Below are 19,111 nucleotides of genomic sequence, written 5' to 3' on the forward strand. Positions count from 1 at the left end.
GGCCATAGGAGCTGCCATACTGTAAACAGCAATAGCCTGACCCCTGCCAAAGGCAGCTGCAGCCTTTCCAGGAAGCACCCTTCCCAGAATCAGCCTCTCTAGCCGTCCCTCCCTAGTTGTTTCAAAGCAGAGAACAAGAGGCACTGCCCCAGCCTATAGCCTTCTTTGGTCTCTCCCCATGCCTTTTCTGCCTCCTACCTGTAAGTACCAACGTTATTCCAACACTGAAAACCTGTACTCTCCCTTCTCACAGCATGATGTGAACCTCCTGGCCCCTTCCACCTGGTTCTGTTGTCCTCAAAGTGTTAGAAGACCTTAGGGCCCAAACCGAGGCAGCAGCTTATTTGGTGAGTCAGATAAAGAGTCATAATCCTGCTCCCCCTCCCCTGCCCCCATGGGGAAAAATCATGTTCCCATATTGCAACAATCTGGTCTTTTTCACCTTCAGTTTATATAGCTATGTTATAATCTCTGTAGCACTTGCATAGGTCAAGGGTGATGCAATGCAAATAAGGAGTCTCCTCCTTTTGAGAGAAAAAAATCTCCCCATGCTATTTGAGCCTTTGTTTCCATGTTGAAACAAAGTCATCCAAACATAGATGACTCGGCCCAGAAAGGGATGTATGTTTCCATGTAATTTGGGGGAAAGTAGCAGGTGATAATCTACTCATGCTTAGCAAGGCCATTCATGATGAATAGAGGAAAAAAGGCAGCAGAGCAGTCAAGGACACCAGAGGGAACATGGGAAGGGCTCGCTCATCTCTCCTACCCAGGGCCCACTATATTGAGATGTTTTTATTGAAATGCATATGGTATGGTAAAGCAACCTCGTTGTGGTCCAGGTGGGACCTCTTCCCCCAGAAATGGGTTAGGCCAGAGTTCCCCACGGGCAGACCATCTTCCCAGTGGTAAAAAGGAGTCAAGTTAGAGAAGCCTCCCATGCCAAGGCACAGGAGATGGTGTGAGATGAGTCTGGGGAACCCACAGGATCACAGGTCATGCTGGATGCCTGGTACAGTTTGGTTCTGCTCAGCTGTGGCTATGGATTTCTCTTCATTGGCCTCCTCCTCTGAAAACAGACTCCTCTTTACCGCAATTAATCTTTTAACTCCCACCATCCACTGACTGACCTCAGTCACATGGTCAACCATGAGTGAGCGGTGGATGTCATCTGCTGCATCCCACTGGTGGCTTGAAAGCTCTGAGGAGAGAGAGGGGCTGAGCAAGCAACCTGGAGCCAAAGATATAGCTGCCACTCCTCCCTCCTCCCCTAATCAGTCAAAATCTCAGCACCTAGTCCAACTCGGACAACCATGGCAGGATGAGGGGTTAGGCTATACCAAGGGACCCCACCATACCTTGCACCAGCAGAGCCATCCTCTTCTTTACAGGCGTTGACAGCTTCCCTCCAGCCCACTGTTCCTGCAGCAGAGCCAGGCGTCGGCTGATGTCATCGCATACCTGCTTCTGCGAGACAGAAGCGCCCTCCAAGTCAGTGCTGCCACCCCTGCAGGGGCAGGGTAGGCAGCGCATGCTCTGTCTGGCCCAGGAACTTTACACTCAATCGGAGTTATGGTTCTTTACGAAAAGATTAGAGGCCCCACTAAGAATCTGATGAAATCCATGGATCTCTTTTCAAGGAAAATGTGTGTATGGCTAGAATTTTTAAATTTCTGAAGTTTTTCAGATGGTTAAAAATTAATTCTATAGTGCTACTTTACAGTAAGGAAAGTGAAAGTGTCAGTCGCTTAGTTGTGTCCAACTCTTTGCAACCCCATGGACTGTAGCCCACCAGGCTCCTCTGTCCATGGGATTCTAAGGGCCAAAAAGGTGAAGACCACTCTACTTTCCTTTAAGACTGCTCATCGGGTCAGAGGGTCTACCTTTGGGAGCCACACCTGCATCTGGCTGTTGATGGGGGCTTTCCCACTTACCTTTATGTGGCCACAGCAGTCCTCCAGTGCCCGTTCCAAAGGTCTCAGTACATCTTCCAGTAGAGTCTCAGACTCAACGACTGGGGAATCCATGGGCTCCATTCTGGAGGGAGGACAGCTCCCCACAAATGGGGGGGGTCTGGAAGCCTTACTTGAAGGAGGTGGAGGCCCCACTGGGGGGAGCCCAGGAGATGTCTCTGAGGTTGGGACTGAAAAGATAAAGCAGGATGAAGCAAACGTGGCTTATATACAAAGAAATAAAAGTGGATGCTGTGGTAAAGCAGAATAGTAGTAGAGGACCCTACCTAGACTGAGTGTTCAAGGAAGGCCTTCTAAGGTGACATCAAAGTTTACCCTAACAACACTATGTGACATTTGGCAAGTTACCTTTAACCTTTGAGCTTGGGTTCCTCTTCCATAAAATAGGGGTATTACAATAGCAGCACTTATTTCACAAGGTTACAACGATGATTAAGTGTAAGAATATAGGTACAGCTGCTAAAGTGGGTAGCAAAAAGTGCTCACAAAGTTAAGAACTTGGATGAGATAGATGCAGTCATAAAGAGTTGAAGGAACCAGGTACTAAGGTAGAGGTAAGGGCAGTGCCCAAGAGAAGGGAAAAGTCCTAACTTGTTCAAGGAACAGAAACAAGGCCTTTTTGGCTAGAAATGCTTAACAGTGAGAAATTATGAGCTTTCACTGGAAAGGTAAGTAGGGGTCCAGACCCTGCAGGACTTTGGAGGAATTTGGTCTTGAGCTGTCTGTGCTTAGTCACTCAGTCATGTCCGACTCTTTGTGAGCCCATGGGCTGTAGCCCGCCAGGCTCCTTTGTCCATGGGGATTCTCTAGGCAAGAATATGGGAGTGGGTTGCCATACCCTTCTCCAGGAGATCTTCCCAACCCAGGGATCAAACCGAGGTCTCCCGCACTGCAGGTGGATTCTTTACCGACTGAGCCACAGGGAAGCCCAAGATTACTGGAAAGGGTAGCCTATTCCTTCTCTGGGGAATCTTCCTGACCCAGGAATCGAAATGGAGTCTCCTGCATTGCAGGCGGATTCTTTACCAGCTGAGCTACCAGGGAAGACTAGTTTTGAGCTATTACTCCACTAATGATAACAGGAAACCATCGCCAGGTTTATAAAACCAGGGGGTGATGTCATCCTGGTGGCTTAGAAGGTAAAGCGTCTGCCTGCAACGTGGGAGACCCAGGTTCGTTTCCTGGGTCGGGAAGGTCCCCTGGAGAAGAGAATGGCAATCCACTCCAGCATTCTTGCCTGGAAAATCCCATGGACGGAGGAGCCAAATAGGCTACAGTCCATGGAGGTGCAAAGAGTCGGACACAACTGAGCGACTTCACTTTCACTGTATGGTCTGTGAAAAGTTGATGAGACTAGGTAAAGAAGGGCAGGGATACCAGTTGGGAGATTAACAACAATCCAGGAAAGAGAATGCTGGCATGGACTAGAGTGAGAGTAGACAAGGGGAAATGGGGTGGTCTGATTTATTTAGGAGGAGACAGAACAAATCTTGATGGAACGGGGGTGAAAGACGGGAGCCAAGAGTGACTCTTGGTTTCTGACTTTGATGACACGATGGCAGAATCACTATGAAAAATGAGAATACTGGAGAAGAAAAGTCAAAAATTACTTTCAGGTATTAATATACACATAGATGATAATTCATCTAATTGGTCTGTCAATTTGACCTCACCTCCAGTGACCACTGTCCTTCAGCCTCTCATCATCTGCCTTGTTCTCAACAACAGTGCCCACCCCTCCTAACCCTCTAGCACAGTTACTCAGATTTTCGAGGTGCATTAAAATCACTCCCTTTAAATTCATATAGCTACAGGGACTTCCCTGGTGGTCTTCCTGGTTGAGAATCCACCTTCAATTGCAGGGAACATGGGTTTAAATTCATAGCTACACATTTTAAAAAACATCTAACACTGCCTGAAAATCCTAGACTTTGTCTCGTTTTTCTCTTCAGAACAATTATTTTCACATCTTATCGCCTATAAACTTTTCTACCTTCTCCCTTTATTTTCCTTACCTTGATGTCTACTTCTAACCCTGCCTCGTATTTCACTGAGAAAATAAAGGTCATTAAACAGGAACACTCATCTTCTCACCACCAGTTCTGCCTACCCACCTGCACCTGGAGCTGCTTTCCTTTCTCCTCTAATAGATGAAAGGCTCCCGCTCCTCCCAAAGGCTCTCCAGCTGGGCTCTACCCACCTCTCTCACCTTCTCTGGGCTTTGCTCCTGCAGTCATCCCTTTCTCTTGAGCAATCAGTTCTCCCTCTACTAAACCATCCCATCAGCACGCAGAACTCTCCCTTACCTCACATTCCATCCTCAGGTACTGCCCTATTTCTCATCACTCCTGAATGCTTCTGTTAGGATCACTGGATTCTGTTAGGATCTGCTATGTCTGTTAAATCAAGTGGTCCCTTTTCTCCATCTTACTTACCTCTCAGCAGCATTCATCAGGGTTGAATCAAGATATTACTCTCTCCCAGAGAGTAATTTTACTTCTCTTACTTCACTGGCTATTTCTCAGCCTCCTTTGCTAATTCGCTGTTCAACCTTGAAATGCTAGAGAACCCTAGGGTTCTGTCTTGAATCCTGTCTTTACTTTTTGTATTCAAGTTCACGACATTAAATACTATTCGTATGATAGTGACACATTTCTATAATTCAGGCCCAGAGCTCTCCCCAAAGTAGCAGCCCAAATTCAACATAGCCAAGACAGAAAACTTGCTTTTCTCCTCCCCTGCCAAAACCCAGTTATCCCATATCAATGAACAACACCATCCAGTTCCTCAAGTGAAAAAATGTTAAGTTACACAGCCTCGTCTTTCACCTCACCTACTGTATCTACTCATTCCTACTGACTTCCTCCATAACATACCCATATCCATCCAATTACTACTACCTCTAGTACTCCCACCCCTGGCCAAATTATCATTATATTTTACCTGTGTTATAGTTTTTCTTTTCACTTCCGTAAAATCTGTTTTCCACAGAGCAAACACAGTGATCTTTTTAAAGATGTAAGTCAATCAGTGTTTCTCAATCTGGGGAGATTTTGCCTCCAAACATCTGGAGACACTTTTGACTGTCACGACTTTAGGTGGGTACTACTGGCATCCAGCAAGTAGAAGCCAGGGATGCTGCAGACATCTTACAATGTACCTACATGTACAAGACAATCCCTCACAAAAAAGAATGATCTGGCCCAAAAGGCCAGTAGTGATAAGGCTAAAAAGCCGATTTATATCATAACTGCAGTATTATAGGTGTGGATAATAGAGGGGTGAAAAGAGCTGAATCTGAGCCCCCTTTCAGGGTCACATCAGTCGTCACTCAATCATGTCCCACTCTTTGCAACCCCATGGACTGTAGCCCGCCAGGATCCTCTGTCCATGGAATTTTCCAGGCAAGACTACTGGAGTGGGTTGGTATTTCCTATTCCAGGGGCTCTTCCTGACCCAGAAATCGAACTTGTGTTTCCTCAATTTCCTGCACTGGCAGGTGGATTCTTTACCATGGTGCCATCTGTGGCACCCTTTCAGTGCCACAGATCATCTTTAACTCTATCCCTAGCCCACTATGCTCTAGCTATCAGATATTCCTTTAGTCTAAATTTGCCAAACTTACCCCTGGGCTTCTGCACTAGCTGTTTTCTAATGCCTGGAATACTCTTGCACCTGATCTTTGCGTGACTGCCTTTTTAATCCTTCAGGTTTCAGCTTAAATGTCAGCCCCTCAGATACCTTGGTTACCCAATCACTCTCACATCACCCTGTTTTATTTCTCTGCAGAGTCCTTACCACCATTTCATCTTTCTCCAAAGTTATACTGTGGATGCCAAGAAAAAACTTTTTGTCTTGTTCACTGCTGTCTAGTTTGCCTTCAAACACAGCAGGTGCTCAGTAGATGATACTGATTACATGAATGACACGTTAACTCTGAGATGCTTATCATACAGTCCAGTGACGAGGTAGAACATAACAAATAGATGTTCCACCACGGGGTTCCGAGAAAAAAATCCAAGTTTGGAACAGAATTTGAAAATAATTTGGGAACAAAAACTACATTAGAAACCGTAAGGCTGGATGAGGTCAGTTGAACGAAAGCACAGATTCTTTGCAGACAAACCTGGACAACAGAAAGTTCAGTTCAGTCGCCCCGTGGTGTCCGACTCTTCGCGACCCCACGAACCGCAGCACGCCAGACCTCCCTGTCCATCCCCAACTCCCGGAGTCCACCCAAACCCATGTCCATCGAGTCGGAGCTCAGAAAAAGGCCTGAACCGAGCCCTTTTCTGGGACTCCAACCTCTCTCCCTCAGTTAAGTCCTCAGAAAAGAAAAATAGGCTCGCGGGGCAAGCTTATCCCGGCACAGCCCATTCTCGGGGGTCTCGGCACACACGGCCCTACGCACCTCTGGGGGATCCATCCTGAGGAGCGGCGACCCTCTTGGTGAGAGGCGAGCGCTTGGGTCCGCCAGCCTGGGTCTGCAGCCCATAGGAGAATTGCGGCGGATCGTTCCAGCCGCGCTCCGTGTTGCCTGCAAAAGTGGGAAGACGTGAAGCGAGCCCGGCGGGGAGACAGAGGGTCCGCACCCCACACGGTAACCGCCCCCAGCCTGGGCCAGGGGAGGACCCAGCCTCCCAGCCCCCGAGCCCACCCGCCGCGCTCACCCGGCTTCACATACAGCTCCGCCATCTCCACTTCCGCACGGCCAACGGGGCATCACGTCATTTCCGGGGCGGCCGCACCCAGCAGGCTGGGACACGCCCCCGATAGGGCTGATTTCCTGGTCCCTCCAGGCTGGACAATTCAGGAACGCTGAAAATCGCTGTCGAGACCCTGCTCCAACTCCGACTATTCCAGCTAGTTAACACTCGGGAGTGCGGACTATATGGTACGAAATGGGGTTGTTTTCCAGGAGGTGCTGCTCTAGGAGCTTAAGTCCCCTGTGGGTTCCCTCTCCAAATCACAGTTGCTCTCAGGAGCAAGTTTATACCACCAGAAGCTCCTGCCCCACATATGCTCCACTGTGATCTAGCCAAGTGGACTTCCAGAACTTCTGTCCACTTCCCTGAACGTTTACACTCTCTTGGTTGGAATATATTTATCTGGAAGCCTAGTACACTTTAAAGTGTCTCAGACCAGGTACTTCTGAGGTGTCTCACCTGAGCTCCCACAACCCTCTGAGGTTCCCCAGTTGTACTGCATGTTCTCTTCAGTCCTTGACTTTCGTTTATTTGACAGTCTCAGAAGGTGGAGCCCCTATTTGATTACACCTCCAATAACGACTTAATGCCTAGCACAGAAAAGTCCTTTAGAAATATACTTGTTAAATGAAGTCAGATTTCCAACTCTCCCATCCCCTTATGTGACTAGCAGCTGCCACCAACACCAAAGACAGATATAGATACTCATCTCATACAGGCTGTTAACTCCCAACCCTGTCCCAGGCCCAATATACTTACATCCAGTGAGGTCACTGAGGGATTTTTATTTGTACTGATTTTGCTATAAAGTGTTGCTGAGGTAGAGCCAACTGTCCAGGGTTGGACAGGGGCAAGGAACACAGGGACCCAGGGAAAGGAGAGCCTGCAGCCTAAGCTGTGGTACAGGGCCTCTCAATCACCCACACAAACAATGAATTGGGCAAGAGAGGGTGGGCAAGTATCAGTGGGGCACGCAGAGAAGGCTCCAAAAGGTGAGAGGCTACAGGCCCCTGGGGAAAGAAGGGGTACAGAATTGGGCATGGACCCAGAGCCTCCTTCCCCAGTCCTCCCCAATTAACTTAGGGCATGTGGAGCAGAGAGGGTTTCAGCCGGAAGGCATCAAGAAAAGAGAAGACACCCCGCTTTCGAGGGGCTGCTCCCGCACCCCCAACCCCTCCTTTGAGCAGGGGAAGTGGCAGGGGACCTCCTGGGGAGTCCACAGAGCTGGTCCGCTTGAGCCGCAGGCGGGCGCGGGCCTGGGCACCCCAGGCCTTGCCTCGAGCTGCGGAGGCCACAAGACACTTCTGGTACTGAACCTAGGGAGAAGAGGAATGTGAGGATCCAGCTCCTTCTGGCCCCTGGACTCCCTGAAAGCTTCCGCAGGACAAGGTGTCAGGAGCAAAGAAGTGGGTAACCTGCCATGTCTGGAGCCCCTACAATATTTACAGGTAGCTCATTAACAAAAAGTCTAAAACCTGGCATTTTCTGAGCATTTAAGGAAAGCTTGACACTGTGTTAAGTTCTTTGTATACTCTACTTGATTCAGTTTTTTATCAGGTGTTATAATCACCATTTTGCAAATAAGTGAGATTCAGTGAGAATACATGATTTACCCAAGGAAACAGTCAGAAACTGATAGAATTCAAAACTAGTTCTGACTGTAGGGCCTGTGTTCTTAACCATACCTACCACTATGCTGGCTTTCTCTCTCTCCTTACAGTGGACTGGCCCCTGGCAAAGTGGAGTCCCTCGTCAAAGGGACGTTCTACAACCCAGTCCCAGTGCAAAACTTCCCTGCTCTTTCTCCTGAATTCAACAGGGTATACAAGGTCTTCTTACTTCTCTGGTGTCTTCCAAACCTTAAACCCGTACTGTAGTTTAAGTCATTTTCCAAATCCACAAACTTGACTTCACTGTCTTGCTCAAAACCTTTCAAATGGCTCAACGTGCCTCAGGATGAAACAAACTCATCACCCTACTCTGTAAGTTCTGTGACCTGGATTCTGCCATTCTTTCGGCCCCTGTCTCTCATTCCATCCATCCTTCTCCCACCCACCACCCCCACCCCAACCGGTGTACCCCAGATAAACTACATTCTTTCAGACACGGTTTCAGACACTGACATCCCTCTCACTTTGACCACTGGGGTTCCCTGTACTTGACAGCACACCTTTGAAACCACTCCCCTTCACTTGGGTCACTTCCCTCTTTGGACTTTCAACTCTCAGTTTTCTATCACCTGTTTCCGAGAGCCTCCTTGAACCTCTGAAGGGGCCAAAGCGTCCATCATCCTGTGATGTACAACTTCCTTCTCATCTATCTCTGCTCTAACCTAACTGTTCTGTGAGGGAAAAGGCCATGCCTTCCACACCACTGAATTCCCAGGGTCAAGTATGGTTGAGTTCTGGCAACTACTCATATTTCCGTGAGTAAGTGAACTGAACTGAGTGCAAATGTCCCACATTCATATGCCCAGATACCAGAAAACAACCGAAATGAGAGAAAACAGGAAAGAGAATGTTCACCCTATACGGCACAGCCCTTACACAATTTTGCTGAAATGTACGTATATGGACCCAAGTGTCAGAGCTTCTGATACTTAAAGAAAAACAGGAATAGCTATTATGTGAAATGTCCTGGCCTTTAAATACTGACAATTAAAACCTACGAAAAACAGCGTGAGGGTTAAATAAAATACTCCCGAACCACAGTCAGCCCTGGCATGGCTGGTCTGTGATCTGGAGAGGCTGCTAGTCCTAAACCCCAGTGAACAGAATAGAGCAGCTGCAGGGCAATCCCACCCACCCATTCCCACCCTTAACTCACCATGCAAGCCGCCTGCACAGCTTCCGAGAGTCCCCCTGCATGGGGCTGGCACCAGAAGGCTGCACACTGGAAGCTCTGATGGCCCAGATCGGCAATGAGACCAAAGGTGTGTGGGTCACGACCAACACCAATAAAGGTCACGAGGCGCACAGGACACTGCCACAGTGGCTCCTCCTCTGCACCAGCCTCTGCCTGCCCAAATCAGGCCTAGTCACTGAAGGGTCAGATACTAGCTGGACCCCTTAAGCACTTCCAATTGCAAGCAGTAACCACATACCATCCCCGCCCACCCTTCCACAGCTCCCAACTTCACCCTTTTCTGGCTGGTACCTGAATGGGATATGCAGTCATAACAGAGTCAGACACACTGAGCATGGCAGGGACCCAGGTGTCCCGGTCCCCACAGGTGGTGAGCGTACCAATGGCCTCGTTCAGCACATCCATGCCTAGGGGGACATGCCTACCTCAGTGTCTCCCAGGCGTAAAGAAGGACCTGCAAGGAGTGTCTAAGCCCCTCTCACTGACTTAGGATTCAGAGAGATGGGAACAGAATAGCGGGGGCCAGGCTTCAAATCCTGAGTGGAAAAGGGCAGTACATCCCAAGCTACAGAAGGCCATGGGAGCACTCTGGAAATGGTGGTAGATCCTTCCTTTTCCACCTTCCACTTCCCTTACACAGCCCAAGCCCTCCAGCCCACTCAGTTCTCACCCATGGCTTTGGTGACTGGCAGGGTCCCCATGTACAGCGCCTCATACTTCTGAGCAGCCTGGCTCACGGCATCCAGTAGCTCCACTGAAATATATACACCAAGTTGGTCTGGGTACTCTCTCAATGACCCCTTTCTCCACCCTTCTAAGGGAACTGGAGCAAGGAGGGAAAAGGCCATGGATGTTCCTCCAATTCAGGGTTTGGGATCTCTGGGAAAAGGATACCTCAGAAGTCCTCCATCTGCAGAGAAGTACTAAATATCCCCCTCCCCATGGATGTTCCTACAATTTAGGGTTTGGGATCTCTGGGAAAGGGATATCTCAGAAGTCCTCTATCTGCAGAGAAGTACTAAATATCCCCCTCCCCATCTTTCACCAAAGTAGCCTGTTTTTGCATTGCAGCCCTGCCCCCCACTCCATACCTTGTCGAGGCAGGTCTTCAGGGGTGATGGTGTCTAGTGAGCAGCAAGGGGAATCACCACTGACCTCCACTCGCTCCGACAAGATCTGAAACACGGTGCAGACAGCATGCGGTGAAGGGAGGGGGAAGTGAGGTAAGGGAGCCAATACCACCCTAACCCAACAACCTTAGCGGCTTCAGACCCAGCTCCATACCCACATTCCCTGCCCGACTCCTAGCCCTTACCTGGGCACAAAGCCCATGTAGGGCACTGGCAATGGCCTTTGCAGGGACGTCACAGCGAAACACATGGCACTTGAGCATACAGCTGTCTTTGTCACCCGCCACAAAAGCGAAGTCCCTGGCAGGGTCAGAGATGGGGGTAGGGCAGGACTGGAGATGGGGCAGGGTGGGGGCGGGGGCCTGCAGTGCCAGCAGGAGGCTGGAAGTCAGAGTTAACGCAGGGATGGAACAGGGAGATCAGGGCTGGAGCTCAAGGCACTTGGCTGTCACTCACCTGTCACTGTTCCAGAAGCATGTGGGAGCACAGGAGAGAATCAGCCCAGCCTCTCAGACTCTCCCCTGTCTGTCCCTGCTGGGCTGGAGCCCACCCTCCCCAACCAGGGCTGGATCAGGCAGGGGAGGCAGAGCTTGGGTCCATGTCAGAGGACCTGTGTCCAGGGGTTCAATACAGGGAATGAGCATCAGTGGGGATCACAGCCTGCAAGGGGGAAGGAGAAGCAACTCTCACTTCCAAGAATGCAGGGGGGTCCTCACCGGCCCTTGGAGCTGCCCACACCCCATACACGGATGTGCACCAGGGGCTGGCAGTGGATCAGACTGTGGTCCAGGGGATTCACCAGGCTCATGGCATCCTTTTTCAGGATCATCAGCATGTTCTGGCCCTGCCAAGGAGAGGTCAGGTCAGAACTGAGATGAAGGTGGCTGCCATGGGGAATAGGCAGTTCAGGGACAGCCACCTCTGCTAGATGCTAAGTTGAAAACCTCAAAGGGTCAACCAGCTCACCTCACCCCAGGCACCATCTGGGGGCTGGCTGCGGCTTCGGGTCTGGGCCAGCTGCTGGATGCAGTTATTGACAGCGATACTGCTCTTCCCCGGTACCAGGTCCTCTTCAGGTACTTCCACCCAGCCCAGAGAGCGGACTGCAAAGCACTGATGGGTTGAAGGAAAGGACAGAAGGACCCTGAGTAAGGGAAGCAGGATGAAGTAGGGTGGGCGGTGTCACAGGCTCCACATATATAAACCCTCTGGAGACTCCCTCCACCCTTTATCACCTCCGCTCAGCCCAGTATCACCCCTGACCTTTCCCTGGGGACCCTCCCCAAAGTCCTGGGCTGGCCCTCAGGCTTAAGTCACTACCTTAGCCCCTGGCTCCATTCTCTGGATGTAGGATTCTTCACCATACCAGGACAGAGAGTTACTGGAATAGAGCAGAGCTCGTAAAAGGACCACAATTCCTACAGAAGGCACAATGGTAAGAACCAGACTACTTGATGGGCACAAGATGTGGGATAAGAAGCAGAATATAGAGTCCCAAATGTAAACTCAGACAGGGCCCATGGCTTAGAAATTGAGGAAAAATTCAACACACAGGACATAGAATAAAACTTACAAACATGCAGCAGGGTCCAAAATGTGGACCAGTGCCCCAAATCAGGACAAGAAGACCCTTCAACACAGGATAGGAACCTCCATGGACAGAAGGCAGGGTGGTCAACAAGATGTAGAGCATGACAGGTCAGGACCCAGAATACATAAAACAACCATACAGCAAAAAACAGAGCTGGGATCAAGGAATGAAACACCGGGAGAATCAAGAATATGGGACAGAACCAAGAACATAGTGTGTATGTGTGTGTGCTCAGTGGCTCAGTAGTTTCTCACTCTTTGCAACCCCATGAACTGTGGCCCACCAGGTTCCTCTATCCATGGGATTTCCCAGGCAAGAATACTGGAGCAGGTTGCTATTTCCTCCTCCAGGGGATCTTCCCGAACCAGGGATCAAACCCACGGCTCTTGCATCTCCTGCATTGGCAAGTGGATTCTTTACCACTGTGCCACCCCAGAACTTGGGCTGCAAAGCAGACTGTAACAGGTCCAGCTACATCTTTGGGTGCTATGTAACCCCAAGCTTTTCATTTCTGCCTGGCCTCTCCCCCTTACCTCTGGTCCAGTGAGCTCTCCAGGCTGGAGAAGGATCTCCCCTTGGGGGGCCGAAGTCCCCAAATTCCCTCTGTCTTCTGTAGAGAGGGGGATAGGTCAGTGTGGCAGGCTTAGGTCCACACATGAGCTCAGGCCCTCTCCTTACACTCCACCTACCTTGCCTGGGTCCTCTGCATCTCCTGACTCCCAGGTTGGGCGCTGCCACTGAGTGCTACCGCTGGGTACATGCCAATAATAAGTACCTGCAGCATCGCGGATCTTCCTCCAGCCAGGGGGCAGGCCTGGCTCCCCCTCCAGACTCTGGTCCCCCCACAAGTCGTCTACAAGAACGTAGGATTGGAGAGGGAGGGCTTATTTATGGACTCAGAATAACACTGTCATAACCCTTCCACCAACCCATATTTGCGCTTCCAACCTTGGATATTGCATTGCAAAGATCTGGGTTCATTTGTCCCCTGGTCCTCATCCCAAGACATAACGTACGCAAGTAACTTAAAGACAGGCTCCCTGTCTTTGAGCCAAAGGTAGCCTTTCGCGCTCCCTCGTCTTCCCTCAGCTCCCGACCCTCCCATCTGGACCCTCTGTGCACACCATCGCAGTTGACCAGAATGATGGCCAGCATGTAATCCTTGCCCAGCATAGCCCTGGTCGCGTTCCCGCCGGCCTTCGCCGGCCCTCACTCAGCCCAGCACGCCTCCGGAGCTACTGTGCCTACAAGTCCAGCCTCTTTGCGCTGGAACCCGCCAGGCCTACTGGCGCCGCACAAACACAGGGAGGAGCAGAGGCCGGGTCCTAGGGGCGGGAAAGGACCCGCCAAGGTAGCGCCTCCAGTCTAGAGGCGGCGCGTGTAAACAAGACGTCCGGATCTCCCAGTGGCTGCGCGTTCGCGTCCGAGAGTCTAGGGGAGGCTCAAGGACCGCGGCGCACACGGTGACGTCACCGCTCAACTGTGAGCTCATCAAGCGGCGGAAGATCCTACAGGAGAACGGACGCAGAACGCACACGCGAACGAGTGAGATCATCGCGTTCAGGTCGTCTGCGCACGCGCACACGAAGCCTGGCGCTGCTGGGGGGGGGGGAGTGCTGCTCAATGAGAGAGGTCACGTGGGAGTATCTGCGAAAAGGGGACGGTCAGGAAAGCGCCTCCACCTTTTCCTGAAATGCCCCGGAAGTACCTGTGCCCTCAGTAAAGATGGCGGTAGCGTTTGCCAGGGGAGGCGGTGCTGCGCCTGCGCAACAAGTTCTGCAGGGAAGATGGCGGATGACAAGGTGAGTGGATATGAGGATTGTCTGCAGTCAGGGGTGGGCTTCCCACCTTTTTAGTCCTGGGGAGAGGCGACAATTGGAAAGGCTCCTGGATGAGAGTGCCCTTTGTTTCTCCTGGGGGCAAACTTTTATTCCTGTGAAAGTTGCTCAGTCGTGTCCGACTCCTTGCGACCGCATGGACTGTACAGTCCATGGAATTCTCCAGGCCAGAATACTGGAATGGGTAGCCGTTCTGGGTATCCCGTTCTCCAGGGGATCTTCCCAACCCAGGGATCGAACCTAGGTCTCCCGCATTTCAAGAGCATTCTTTACCAGCTGAGCCACCAGGGAAGTTACTCCTGTCAACTGCCTCAGTAAGGGGAAGTGGGGTGGCAGAGCATTACGCGAGGCTAGCAGAGCCAGGGATTCTCCCAGGTGTCCCCCCACCTTCCACTCTTGGACCATAGCGATTCTTAAGTTACTTGCAGACACTCCTAACTCTACTCCGTTCCTTAACCCCCTAAATTTTCCTTCTAGAGACTGGAAGTTTCTAGACCACAGAGACACATCCGTTTTTGATCACATTCCTTGGGCACTTACTAATTTCATACTTAAATGCGACCAGAATCACTGAATTCATTTACTCACACTCCTGCAGACAGCCACCTTCCCTATCTCCTCACCAAACTCCAGCTCATACATCCACACATTCCGTTTGGGGTGGCTTTAGGGAGGAAGGGGGAGAAACCTAGGCAGAAATCAGGTTTACCCCCAAATTGTCCAAGGAACTGCCTCAGGCCATTACTCACCATTAGTCTGGAAGTTCAGCACCACCCATACATTTACTAAGTACCTGCAGTTCCTGTGTTAGGCCTCCAAACACACTAGATGAGACAGACTTTCAGGTAGCTTATACTCACTAGCCTCCCAGGAGGCTCAGTGGTAAAGATTCCAGTGCAGGAGACGCCAGAGATTTGGGTTCAATCCTTGGATGGAGAAGATCCCTGGAAGAGGAAATGGCAACCACTGCAGTATTCTTGCCTGGAAAATCCTGTGGACAGAGGAGTGTGGAGGGCTACAGTTCATAGGGTCTAAAGAGTCAGACATGACTGAGAGACTAAGAGTGCGCACACACACTCACTGACTAACTGGTGCTTGCCTGATAAACCTAATTAAAAGTCCCCTAGCTGTCCCTTCTCTTCCCCTATACACTGCTTGCTGTATAAAGGTCCTGCAAGAGTGTAAGTTACCGATGTAGATCCCGTCTGTCATCCCTTCCCAGGCGCTCATGTGAATTCTTTATTTTTCAATGCCTTTTTTCTTTTACTACTATCATATCAAGAAAGTTTTATAGGAAGAGGTTTCTCAGGCTCAGACTTGAGCAGGGTAGAGGGCTGTGTCAGCCTTCTGGAGCCAGCCTCTTCTTTGTCCTAGGATTCTCTTCCCAAGCTTAAGGACCTGGCTTTTCTCAAGAACCAGCTGGAACGCCTGCAGCAGCGTGTGGAAGATGAAGTCAGCAGTGGTGTAGGCCAGGTAAAGAAAGGTGTGCCTGCTGCCTACCACCACCACCCCACCCCTCTTAGGCTTTATTATCCAATATGCTTTTGAATGGATGATAGAGATTTATTTAGCAAGTTGTTGTTTATTGAGTTCCTGTTCTTTGTGACCCCAAGGAACATTTCCCTATAAATGGCAATTGAACTAGAATCTTAAATAAGGGTTAACAGGGTAAAGAGGGGGAGGAGGGAACTTTCCAGGCAGGTGGAACAGCACAGGCAAAACCCTGGTAGTGGGAGGTAGCATGATGAACATGAGACGTGAAAGCAGTTTGGTCTGGCTGCAGTAGGGCAGCATGCTAGGAAATAAGACTGGAGAAGCAGGCAGGGCTCGGATTCATCAGGGACATCTCTCTCAGTGAGCTTTTCTGGTTAGAGCTTTTGGACCTCAGGGTTCTGACATTGTGTGGTCATGACTCCTAGGTTCTTTTTCTGCCCCAGAATCTTGAAAAACTTTGGTGAGCATACTACAGCTTTCCAGAGTAAGGAGTAGCTAGTGGGATGTGCTAAGCTTGGCTTGAGTAGCTCCTAGGTAGAGAACGGGAAAGCCCGGCTGACTTTTCTCCTACATTTTCCTCCACAGGATGCCTCATTCTTGTCCTCCCCATTCCTCAAGGGCTTCCTGGCTGGCTATGTGGTGGCCAGACTGAGGGCATCAGCAGTATTGGGCTTTGCCGTGGGCACCTGCACTGGCATATATGTAGCTCAGGCGTATGCTGTGCCCAATGTGGAGAAGACATTGAGGGACTATCTTCAATCCCTGCGCAAAGGGCCCGACTAGCTCTGGATTCCATGAGGGAGGCAGGATGAGCAGCTGGGGAGCAGGTGGAGGCCTTCAGCCACAGATGCCAAATCTGGCCTCCCTGGCATTCACCCATTTGCTGTCTCCAGCTTTCCCACCACCTTCAGCCTTGCTTCCTTTCCTGCAGAGACTGGACAGTGGCTCATCAGCCAACACCCTGAACCCCTTGCCTCCATAACCCTAAGGGACTGGCCCCAAGACCATGGCTTCGAGAGCCACCCACCCTTCCTCTTCTAGCCCTTACTGTGGAGTCTGCAGCTAACTCTGACTCTCAGTATTCTCTCTCAAGGCTCCTCCCTCCTGGGAGCCAGCTCCATAACTTGATTTTCCCTGAACGTGTCACAACCCCCACCCCACCTTACCACCCCTTGCTAGCTACACAAGCCACCCAGGGTCTAGTTTGGGCATGAATGTAGAGGACGGGGGTGTGCCAGGCCTGGGCCGTCCCAGGAAGGCCCGCTGGACCCTCATGCTGCTTCTGTCCACTGCTGTGTACGGTGCCCATGCCCCGTTGCTGGCACTGTGCCACGTGGATGGCCGTGTGCCCTTCCGACCCTCCTCAGCTGTACTGCTGACTGAACTGACCAAGCTGCTGCTCTGCGCCCTCTCCCTCTTGGTGGGCTGGCAAGCATGGCCCCAGGGGACCCCACCCTGGCGCCAGGCAGCCCCGTTCGCACTGTCAGCCCTGCTGTACGGCGCCAACAACAACCTGGTGATCTACCTGCAACGTTACATGGACCCCAGCACCTACCAGGTGCTGAGCAATCTCAAGATTGGAAGCACAGCCCTGTTCTACTGCCTCTGCCTCCGACACCGCCTCTCTGCACGCCAGGGCTTAGCGCTGCTGCTGCTGATGGCCGCCGGAGCCTGCTATGCAGCCGGGGGCCTCCAGGACCCAGGGACCACCCTTCCCGGGCCCCCCTCAGCAGCTGCCACGAGCCCCATGCCCCTGCACATCACTCCACTGGGACTGCTGCTTCTCATCCTGTATTGCCTCATCTCCGGCTTGTCCTCTGTGTACACAGAGCTGCTCATGAAGCGGCAGCGGCTGCCACTGGCCCTTCAAAACCTCTTCCTTTACTCTTTTGGTGTGCTCCTGAACCTAGGTCTGCATGCAGGTGGTGGCCCCGGCCCGGGCCTCCTGGAGGGCTTCTCGGGCTGGGCGGCACTCGTGGTGCTGAGCCAGGCACTGAATGGACTACTCATGTCGGCCGTCATGAAACATGGCAGCAGCATCACACGCCTCTTTGTCGTGTCCTGCTCTCTAGTGGTCAACGCCGTGCTGTCAGCCGCCCTGCTGCGGCTTCAGCTCACCGCTGCCTTCTTCCTGGCCACACTGCTCATCGGCCTGGCAGTACGCCTGTACTACGGCAGTCGCTAGCCCCTCACCACCTCCACCCTGACTCCTGACCTGTAGGTTGGGCACCACCATCAGAGCCATCTCCCAGTGCTGACCCCTCCCCTCAGCAGCCCTGTAACAAGTGCCTTGTAAGAAAAGCAGGGGAAGTGGGAGCAGCCACGTTAGTCTCTGGAGGTAGGTTATCCCTGGGAGACTTGAAGGCTGGGTTTGATTGAGGAAACTTCCACCCCCACAAGTTCTTCCAGATTAAGGAATTAGGGGAGCATCCGTTCAGAGGCCTGAGAAGTTGTCCTATGCTGATGGAGGAGGCATGCTGCTTCATCCTGCGTGAATGCAGTTGGCTTTCCTTGCCTGCTGTGGTCACCCCAGCAGACCCATAGCCCCCCAGGCCTGGTGCTGGATGCTCCAGCCCAACCATGGTACACGGCTCCCTCATAACATAACTCATCTCCCAGTGTCATGTAGGAAAGCCCAGTTACTGAAGGTTTTGTGTATGTCCATCACCCAGGCCTCTGCCATGCTTCCGTGGCTCCGGCAGCACCTGGAGGTAACCCCCTGCTCTCTCCACACCTAGCCTTTGTTCTGGAATCCTCAGAGAGGACTGGGGCTTGACTCATCTCAGGGAATGTTGCCCCTGGGCCCTGGCTTGAGTCTACACTCCTGATCTCTCTGCTCACCCTAAGGGCTTTCTCAAGGCCCAGTGTCCCCTCTAGAGCTCCTCGGAGGTGTTATCCTTCCCTCTCTGGGTCCTGCCCTTTCCTCGCAACGACCCAGCTCCCATCTGCCTGGGGAAACTACATGGAGTGGCCTGGGACCAGGCACAGGGAAACTTGCTTAAGTCAATCAGTGTCTAGCTGCATAAGCAATAACGTCTTAATAAAGTGCTCTGGGGTGTAGGTGATTCCTACAGTTGGTCATGACTGTCCTGTGTCTTCTGTGTTGCATAGCTCAAACATAATTCATTCCTTTGGTGCCCTGAGTGTCTTAATCCTGGGGTGACTTACAGATTAAGAGAGAAGGCTGCTTTCTCTCAGCTCTTGCCAACATGGTAATTTCCTTTGAGAACTCTGTGAAGCCGAATTTTCTCTGGCACAGAGCTTTGGAAATTTCTCTGAAGTACAAAACTTGTTTAGTTGCTAAATCATGTCCAATTCTTTTGCGAGCCCGCAAGATTGTAGACTGTAGGCTAGAGAAGTCTTAGGACTCAAGGTAGTTTTGGTTCTTATGCTCTGAATCCCTCACTGGTATTCCTGCCGGTCGTCTCTTCTCCTGACCAGAGGAATGTCAGGCCCCAGCTCCTGTGGTAAAATACCTGGTAAGCATGTAGAGGGGAAAAAAAAAAAAGTCCTT

The 19,111-nt window shown here is 51.3% G+C and overlaps 4 protein-coding genes across 5 annotated transcripts; 2 read left to right on the plus strand and 2 right to left on the minus strand.

The window, feature by feature from the left end:
- Positions 1-98: 98 nt before the first annotated feature.
- On the minus strand, positions 99-6,762 carry SRA1 (steroid receptor RNA activator 1). The gene is made up of 5 exons (XM_052643240.1): positions 6,644-6,762; positions 6,385-6,510; positions 1,935-2,143; positions 1,359-1,467; positions 99-1,201 (listed from the first exon to the last, which is right to left on the minus strand). Exons 1-5 carry the CDS (start codon positions 6,666-6,668, stop codon positions 990-992), a joined length of 681 nt encoding a protein of 226 aa, XP_052499200.1. The 5' UTR covers positions 6,669-6,762; the 3' UTR covers positions 99-989.
- On the minus strand, positions 6,708-13,759 carry APBB3 (amyloid beta precursor protein binding family B member 3). Of its 2 annotated transcripts, none has more exons than XM_052643236.1 (13): positions 13,390-13,759; positions 12,955-13,118; positions 12,799-12,875; positions 11,995-12,055; positions 11,641-11,787; positions 11,391-11,518; positions 10,860-10,974; positions 10,636-10,720; positions 10,215-10,298; positions 9,836-9,951; positions 9,506-9,697; positions 7,139-7,995; positions 6,708-6,773 (listed from the first exon to the last, which is right to left on the minus strand). In XM_052643236.1, the coding sequence occupies exons 1-12, from the start codon at positions 13,436-13,438 to the stop codon at positions 7,759-7,761; spliced, it is 1,455 nt and encodes a 484-aa protein (XP_052499196.1). In that variant the 5' UTR covers positions 13,439-13,759; the 3' UTR covers positions 6,708-6,773; positions 7,139-7,758. The 2 variants fall into 2 exon arrangements, with proteins under 2 accessions (XP_052499196.1, XP_052499197.1); XM_052643237.1 differs by having other exon boundaries at positions 11,995-12,092.
- A 252-nt stretch (positions 13,760-14,011) lies between these two features.
- Positions 14,012-16,381, plus strand: LOC128050837 (SLC35A4 upstream open reading frame protein). Its single transcript, XM_052643243.1, has 3 exons — positions 14,012-14,067; positions 15,478-15,576; positions 16,183-16,381. Exons 1-3 carry the CDS (start codon positions 14,053-14,055, stop codon positions 16,378-16,380), a joined length of 312 nt encoding a protein of 103 aa, XP_052499203.1. The 5' UTR covers positions 14,012-14,052; the 3' UTR covers position 16,381.
- Positions 16,382-16,800: 419 nt separating this feature from the next.
- LOC128050834 (probable UDP-sugar transporter protein SLC35A4) lies at positions 16,801-18,676 on the plus strand. Its single transcript, XM_052643238.1, has one exon. The coding sequence runs from the start codon at positions 16,808-16,810 to the stop codon at positions 17,780-17,782; it is 975 nt and encodes a 324-aa protein (XP_052499198.1). The 5' UTR covers positions 16,801-16,807; the 3' UTR covers positions 17,783-18,676.
- Positions 18,677-19,111: the final 435 nt, after the last annotated feature.

The sequence above is a fragment of the Budorcas taxicolor genome, chromosome 7, assembly GCF_023091745.1.
Source record: "Budorcas taxicolor isolate Tak-1 chromosome 7, Takin1.1, whole genome shotgun sequence".
NCBI classification, from domain to species: domain Eukaryota; kingdom Metazoa; phylum Chordata; class Mammalia; order Artiodactyla; family Bovidae; genus Budorcas; species Budorcas taxicolor.